Below are 8,316 nucleotides of genomic sequence, written 5' to 3'. Positions count from 1 at the left end.
TCTCTGGGAGACAGAAAGATTATGGAGCCTGGGGAGGCGCGCTGCCTCTCCTTGTGTCTGCAAGGAGAGACCAAGGCACCCACAGTGCCTGCAGGAGCCCAACCCGCTCTGCCTCCTGCCCGTCCTGGACGGGTCTCCTGCGCCCACCGTGGTAGCACCACTCCCAGGCCGTGCGCCCTGGGCAGACATGTGCAAGGTGTGCACGCGGGGCTGCCCTGCTGAGGGCGATGCCTGCGCTCAGAGCCCACGTGAGGCCAGGCCAGCGGCAGGGGCCACTCCAGGCAGACAATCAGCAAAGGTGACAACATCAGCCCTCGGTGGAGTCCTGGCCACTGTTGTGAGGACACCGGCCCTGGGGGCACCCCCGCTAACACTCTGCAGCAACTCACGTGTAGGTCGACGGTTGCAAAGGAGCACGGAGCAGAACCAGAAGGAAAACCACGAGCCGAGCCTCCCCACAGCACACCCACCGCGGGGCTTGCCAGGTGACATTGGGTCTGGCTGGGCTGCTGCTGCTCCTGCCACTGTTACACACTCCCACTTGGGCTGCAGGCAAGCGGTCGCTTCTACCTGACCAGAGCCAAAGCCACCTGGAAACTGGAGACAAGGCGGCTGGGAGCACCTCCCCCATTCCTGGCGCCTGGCCCAGGGACCACAGGACCCTCTGGTCTACGGGACCCCCCTTCCCAAAGGCGCGCACCTGTTGGTGTGGGAGTTGCAGTGCATGAACCAGCTGCGGTTGTTGTCCACGTACATGGCCCAGGCCTTGTCGTCTTTGCCCAGCATCATGTCCTTGACCACGCTGGCCCTGGCCACCCCGAAGGCGGGGTCGGGGTGGTTGTCGTAGCGGTCCACGTGCAGCTCCCAGTAGTGCACGCCCTTGGAGAAGGCGGCCGTGCCCAGCACCACCCGGTCGTCATAGCTGCTGCAGGTGGCTGTCTGGTTGTCGTTGGACAAGACAATGTCCCGGTGCCCAGAGTTGGGGTCAAATGTGAACCAGGCCACTGGAAAGAAAGGAGGCAAGAGGCACAGGGTCAGACGATGGAATTTGGAGGTAGTCTCACGGGCTTAGAGATGAGGGTGCCCTCGTCTCTTTCGGGCCAGCACCAGCATTGAATGGTCCTCCTGTGTGACCCCCACGTGCACACACATGCACACTCCCTGCTCTGTGTTCATCCACCTTCCCAGTCCCCTGAACCCAACCTTGCCAAGGAACACAGACACTCAGCCCCAAAGCCCCAAATCTAGATGCACTTCACGGGGTGCTGGTTTCCAACACCTTCCAAACACTTCCCACGCTGTTCCGAGTTGAGGAGGAGGAAGCTGTCGCGGGCCCACCTTGTGGGTGGGAGATTTGAGACACACAGAGGCGAAGGGACATGGCCGAGATCACAAAGCCCAATTCTCCCGTTTCGCAGCCCATCGGGTGGTGCCCCCTTCTGCTCTCCAAAGCCCCCAGGTGTGGGAAGCAAGGCCCTTACTCTGAAACTGTGACCACAGGCACATGGCCAGGGCTGTCCTTCTGCAGGGCACAGGGTCCTGGGTGGAAAGCTGCAGGTCTCCAGAAAAGCAGCCCTGGTTGTGTCCTTTGACCCCAGTGCCTGCTCCTGTTCCCTCCCCTCCCCTCCCTGCCCCAGACACCACTCAGTGGGCTGCATCCAAACGCAGACAGTAAATGCAGCGTTCACACTGTCCCTGGAACCAGTGGGGAGTGGGACTCTGCAGCCTGGGCTGGGCCGTGCCTGGTGCAGCAGGACTATCTCTGGAACGTGGTTTTTATTTACATCTCCCTCTTCCATCTCCAGCCACTGACAGTTTTTCCACACCCATGGGATGAAACGTGGGTTGGGCCCGGGGGCCTATGTGTCTCCTTTGGGAGCTCGCCCTCAGAGAAGGCAGCATGCCCAGCGCTGCCCGGTCACCACAGCTGTCACACAGCTGGTCATCGTGGGATAAGATGACGACCCTGGTGCTCACCGTCGGACGTCTGCAGGACGACGGTCTTACTGTAAGGCCCGACGCCGGAGGAGTTGAAAGCCTTGACCCTGGCGTTGTAGGTGCTGTTGAAGTGGAGGCCGTCGATGGTGCACAGGGTCTCCTTCCCGACATACACCTCCTGGAAGACAGCCATGACCCTGGTGAGGACCCTCCAGCATTTAGACAGTTCCTCCTGGTAGCTGGTTCCTCGGGGACATTGACATTAAAAGTGCTGTCGCCCCAGCAGAAGTCATTGAATATGGGAAATTAGAGCCAGTCGCGGCTGGGCCGCAGAGCCATGTTGGGCACCAACCCCTTACTCTGGGCGGCCCGGCCCCTCTGCCTGTGGGGGGTGAGGTGTGAGGTCTGCAGCTGGCTGGGACACCGCCTCAATGTCCTGCCACCACCGAGGCAGCCCCGTCAGACAAGACTCTGGAGCCCGGAGGACATCGATCCCCGTCCCTCCCAGCTGAGTAGCATCTTCCGCCCCTCGGACCCCCGGAGCTATTTTCCTGGTCTCTCCAGAGGGACATTACTGCATTGGACCCCAAAGATCCTCTTCTAGGGATTTACTTTGTCCCCCATTCGCCTCAGTGACCCGTGTCTTATCAACCCCCCCGGAGCGCGTGGCTTCTGTGTCCTCACACTGTGCTTAGTGTCTGTCCCAAGCTCCTGTCTGCCTGTGTGTTTGGGACTTTGCTCTCGTTACTCCAAGCTATTAGAAGTCACAGCCACGTGCCAGGCGTCGCACATGGCCTTTTAACCTCCCACAGCCTGGGACTTTGCATATTTTACACACGAGGTCACTCGGAGAAGGTCGGGAGCTTGCCTGAGGTCCCAGCTCAGCCCTGCAGGAGCCACAGGTCACCCTCTGCTCCCGCCGCAGCAGCTTCAGGACCCCGGCGTGGAGCCGGCTGTGGACAGTGGCCGCGTCTGGGAGAGGAGGGTCCCCAAGAACCCTGCGGCTGCTGCTTTTAGCACCTCTGTGTGGTCTCTGCTTTCTCCCCACCTCAAAGCCATGGGTCCTGCTCCTGGTTTCTGGTTGTGCAGCCACAATGCGAGTGGGGACCCGCTGTTGCTGGCACCTGCTGCCTTGTCGCGCCCCCCTAGACAGCCGCATCCCCTGCTCCTGTCCTCCGCAGGGGAGTGTGCGGGTCCTTCCCCGACCCTCACGCGCTTGTATTTTTCAGACAAAATGAAACGGCATGCACACAGATCCCTTTGAGGGACCCTAAAGGAGTGTTGACCTTGGCCAGGCTCAAGCAGGTGCCACTCCCCAGGAGAAGCACCCCAGGGTGGTCCCAGCTGCAGAGGGTGGCCAGCGAGAGCCTTTCTTTGGTCCTCTCGGGGCTGGAAAGGAGGTGGCCTGGGAAGTTCTGGGTTTCGGGCTCCCCGTGTCCGTTCAACCTGAACAGCGAGAGCCTTTCTTTGGTCCTCTCGGGGCTGGAAAGGAGGTGGCCTGGGAAGTTCTGGGGTCCGTGCTCCCCCTGTCCGTTCAACCTGAGCTTCACCGTGTGAAACCTCAGGGTGGGGCTGTGGCAGGGGTCTGGGTTGGGTGGGGGACTGTCACTAGGGGAGTAGAAGATGCATTTCTGGCTCACAAAGAGCCTTCACTGTCCCCATGACCGTCCAGCAGTGGGGACAGGAATGGAGAATGTCATCCTGATTCAACAGCATCTTCTACAAGCCCAGCCCTTGTCGTGGGACGCTTCCTCCTCTGCAGGAACGTGTGCCCCTCCCCAGGGCCAAGCCCAGCCCGGGTGAGTCCATGAGCCAGACCAGACAGGCTGATGAGACCCATCGAGGGGACGCGTCACTGTGTGTGTGCTGGGGTGGGTGAGGAACCAGGCACATGCAGGTGGCACTTGCTCCGAGCTCTCCTCAGTCCCACACTGGCTCGGTCCTCGTGGGAGTCGCTGTGGTAGGCACTGTGCCTGCGGGCCCAGGGCAGGGAAGCCCCTCTCCCGTGGGCCCAGGCCGACCAGCCCTCTTTGGCCTGTGGGGAAGCTCTCTTGGGGTGGCGTCAGGGCTACGGGAGGCCCCACGGGCTGGTCCAGACTCGGGGGCAGTGGGGCCACTCCCCGCCCCTGCATTAGGACCCCTCCCGACAACCAGCGAGGCCTCACCCGGAACTGCCCCCCGTCCCCGTCATCCAGCTCTAGGATGTAGCCGTCCACGGGGCTGTGGGTGAAGGGTGGCATCCTCCAGGCCAGCGTGACACTGTTGTTGTGGGTGCAGCACTTCTCCAGCTGCAGCAGGGGCACGGGTGGCACTGCGACAGGGACCACACGGTTAGTGCCCCGCTCCACCCCACCCCCACCCCAGGGGCTCCCGGCCACTCTGTGGTCACTCCCAGCTGCCCAGGGGTCAGTCTCAAGGTGGCTGGGGATGAGGGTGTACACAGGGGTGCTGGAATCTCAGGGGGCCTGGCAGGTGCCCCCAGAGCCTGCAGCCCTAGGGCAGGGCTCCCTCTTTCCCACCCCCAGCCTCCCACCCCGAGAACCGCTGTCTTTGACCGTCAGACCCGGGAGGAGCACACAAGGACACATCCCGTATGCCGCCCAGCCCCAGCCAGCCCAGTGGACCCTCTGCACGGCTGTGCAGATGCAAAGACCCAGCTGGACCCTGGGCCGGGAGCTGAAAGGTCACGGAACACGATGTGGGCACCGGGAAGCAATCTCGGCCTGTTGGACCATTGATTGACCCAAGGAATTAGGGATTTGGATCAATTTTATCACAAGTTCTATTAAGGTGGGAGTGGGAGACTTTTTGTTTATTTTCTAGCTCTATTCAGGCTCAAGAGATTTTAGCAATAGATATAGTGCACTCTGACCTTTTCTAATGGGAAAATTGCAACATTGGTTTGGTGGAAGATACGTATTTCAGTTTGGCTCCAAGACTTAGGGCACCATCGTCTGGATTTTAATGACAGCTCAGTTGGGTGAACCCCCTGCCTCAGTTCTGGATGCGGCCCAGGGCTGGCTGAGCACAGCCTGGCTCTGGGGCTCAGCTAATGGCGTGGAGTCCTCTGTCCAGGCCCCGGCTCCGCGATTCTGCTCTCCCGCCGCCTCCTGAGCCCCAGGCCCCTTCCCACCGCAGCGGCTCCCCCTCTGCCAGGCTCCTGCTCCTCCCGCCATCATTTACACCCTGGCAGGTGGCATTTGCAAGCCCCAGCCTAGGTGCAACCGTGTGGGAGAACCTAGTTTAAAACTGGCCACGGGTTCTGCAGGGAGGGACGTCCTAGGTCACAGATTCTGCAGGTGTGGCCCCCAGTGCACAGGAGACCACACAGCTCCTGTCCCCTCCTGAACCTGCCCTGGCATCACGGACAGGCTGCAGGACGGGCTCTGGCTCTGGCCAGAGCCCGCGAATTCCCGAACTGGGGCACGTGACACAGACTTCACCTGACCCCTGCTGCGGGCTCCCCTGGGTTCCCCGAACTTAGCGCCTGCCACCCTTGTGGGTCCTGCTCTCATCTCTGACCTTGCTCTTCTTGACACAGAAGCCTCATGGCCTGCCTTCCTCATCTCTCTGCAGCCTGGAATGTTCTTCCCTGAGACGGCTTCTCCCTCCTCCCCCTCCTCCTCCCCTCCCCCTCCTCTCCCTCCTCCTCTCCTCAGAATGCACCGGACATCCCCTGCCTCTCCTTCCTCTGCTTATCTTCATAGCACCTGCTGCTATAGGCCTCATATTCTGGGTTTGTCTGCACATTGTCCGTTTCCGCCCCTAGAATTTAGGCTCAGTCCTGCAGGGCGTTTGCAGACACATTCACCGCTGCGTCCCGAGCGCCCAGATGGTGCCTGGCACACAGTGGGCCCTCCATACATGTTTCTGCATGCACAAGTGATCCCCATTTACAAGTGGGGAAGCTCGGCTCCCACGGCTGGCCGGTGGCTCTGGCGTGCCCACCGCCCACTCTGCCACGCCCAGGGTGTGACAGGTCTCCCGACAGCACCACGCTGCCCCTAGGACCGGATGCCCCTGAAAGAAGCACCGAGAGCGCGGGGCCGACCGCGGCTCACCCCTACATTTCATCTGGATGAAGTCCAGCTGGTGGATGGCTTGCAGCAGTGGTTCGCTGTCCAAGGTCAGGTCAAACTCCGCAGACACCTTCGGCTCCAGGGCACCTTTGACCCACTGCTCCTGAGACACCTGGACACGCTTGATCAGAGCGTCCGAGATCTTAAGGGGGAGCACAGAGTTCAGGGTTTCAATTCACAAAGGAAAAACCATGCAGCCGGTGGGGAGAGAGGGCTCAGGCCGGGGACGGGCCGTGCTAAGTGCGTGTTCTGAAGCCGGGCAGAGATTCAGTGACCCCTGCCCTGCAACACGGGCCGTGTAAAAGCGCAACGCATTGTTTCAATCGCATTCTAACAGTGGAACCATGTTTCCCTCTCTCCCTGACCCCCAAAGTGTCACCTTGTTAAGTGTAAGAAGCCCTTGCTCTCTCAAGAAAGTGAGCCCAACCCTTTCGAGAAGTACCCGATGCTCTTGAGAATCGTGCAAAGCATCCTTCATTATGTCTGTTTCGCCTGATCTCGTATTTGCAACATGGAGCATATAGAGTTTGCCCCCATGTCTGAAGAAAGTGTATCCCGTATCCCCAGAGTTTTGAAGCCCCCCACCCCTGGTGAGTTGTCCTGTAGTTTCTGCTCCAAACTCTGATAGCACTGCCCACGGTTCTGCTCCCCGCTGCGGGACAGCCCTGCACATCAGATATATCCCTGCACGTGTCCCTGCAGAGCCATGATCCCGTGCACCCTCATTGGGGAATAAACAAGAGGATTCATCATCCTCCCCACAGACAGAGGATGAATCACTGCCATGCTCCCGAGAGATGCTCATGACCCCAAGTCAGCCCTAGTGCTGGACACCTGACCCCAGGAGGCTGGGCTGTCCCTGCGGACAGCTGGTCACTGCCAGGCTTGGGGGGGCCACATATGGAGGTGACGGGCCATGTGGAGTCTGCCAGCTCCCTGCCCCCAGTGCAATCTGTCCAGCTTGCTTGGCAAAGCCTGTCCTTTCCCATTTGTGGAGAAAACGTGGAAGCCTGGCACTTGGGGCCTGGAGATTTTGCCATTTCATCCCCTTGTTTAATGGGTGATGCAAAATCAGGGTCACAGCTAGTGCGAGCTGGAGCCGAGGTGAGCATCCAGGTCTTCTGGAGTCAGTGCGCCAAGGAGAACCCACTCAGCTCCACGCCGTGGGAGGGTCTTGCCTAGGCTGGGCTAGCTGGGGGGTGGCATGGAGCTGCAGGAAGCCCCTCAGGGGCGGGCTCACCTGCAGGAACCCCGAGGGATCATTTTCCTCGATTGCCTCCAGGCAGTACTCCATCAGCCCCGTGGACTGGCGCAGCTTCAGCGTGCAGTGGTTGATCTGGTCCCAAACCATCTGCCGTGGAAAGACTCCTCTGAGCAAGCATCTCCCCAGAGCAAGAGCTGCCGGGCGCAGCGGGGGACAGCCCCAGACGAGCTCCCCACGCGGCTCTGTCCTGTGCTCCACGTCTCCTCTCTACTGGGGAATGAATGGACCCGCTTCCCAACAAGCAGGGCCACCACACCAACATGGCAAACCCTCTGAACTCTGGACAGTAACGCAGAGAAAGGACAGAATCTGAAACTCTCCATACGACCTGTGCCCGGCGCCTTGTCTCACTTCTGACCTGCCAGGGGTCATGGATGACTCGACAGATGACTGCACTTGTAAACCATGGGTCACCTCAACACTCATCCCTCCTGTCCTTGACACTAAGATCTTCTGACTCACTTAGGAAATGTGTCTGTCACAGATGGAGCTCCCTTCATCAGTGCACAGTGTCCCCAGGCACCTGCTGAGTGGGAACTCAGGTGCTGGGAGGGGACAGCCCCTCCTGCCCCAGTGGAAATTGGCTGTATGTATTATTGCTGGCTCCTGAGCACATCAGAGAGCACCTGGAGAAGGGGACAGAGCTGGAGACATGGGTCACTCTGCTCCACAAGGTGAGAACCAGAGGAGCCCCTCAGATAGAAACAGGAACCTAGAGGAGGTGGGACAGGGTGGGCTTCTGACTTGAAAACAGCAGGACACAGGGCATCTGCCTCGGCTTTGTAGGGACAGCACGGCATTGACCAGCCTCTGCCGAGTCACATGAGTGCAACCGAAGCAGCTGACGCCCCCCGTCCTTGCCTCACTTATGCATGCATTCATTCATTCATTCAACTAATATTTCCCCAGAGCCTCCTGCTTGCTGCACCCCACGCTGGGAGCGGAGGACGTCACAGGAGTAAGTGCCAGGCACTAACCTTCAGCTTGTGCTGCCTCTCTTTGGTCACCTTGGTGAGCAGCTTGGCTTTCTGTCGA

The 8,316-nt window shown here is 60.0% G+C and overlaps 1 protein-coding gene across 1 annotated transcript in view; it reads right to left on the bottom strand.

The window, feature by feature from the left end:
- The window catches only part of TRIM67 (tripartite motif containing 67), a gene marked incomplete at its 5' end in the record, with an annotated part of 39,757 nt that overhangs the window by 2,787 nt on the left and 28,654 nt on the right, over window positions 1-8,316 (bottom strand). Inside the window, 6 exons of the mRNA XM_008594247.1 lie at window positions 701-1,004; window positions 1,978-2,116; window positions 4,104-4,249; window positions 6,000-6,159; window positions 7,258-7,368; window positions 8,259-8,309. Coding sequence (XP_008592469.1) covers window positions 701-1,004; window positions 1,978-2,116; window positions 4,104-4,249; window positions 6,000-6,159; window positions 7,258-7,368; window positions 8,259-8,309 — 911 coding nt within the window. The remainder of the gene's footprint in view (window positions 1-700; window positions 1,005-1,977; window positions 2,117-4,103; window positions 4,250-5,999; window positions 6,160-7,257; window positions 7,369-8,258; window positions 8,310-8,316) is intronic.

Source organism: Galeopterus variegatus, unplaced genomic scaffold, assembly GCF_000696425.1.
Source record: "Galeopterus variegatus unplaced genomic scaffold, G_variegatus-3.0.2 Scaffold10443, whole genome shotgun sequence".
Taxonomy (NCBI): Eukaryota; Metazoa; Chordata; class Mammalia; order Dermoptera; family Cynocephalidae; genus Galeopterus; species Galeopterus variegatus.
The sequence above is the reverse complement of the archived record's forward strand: the minus strand, read 5'-3'. Positions and strand labels throughout refer to the sequence as shown.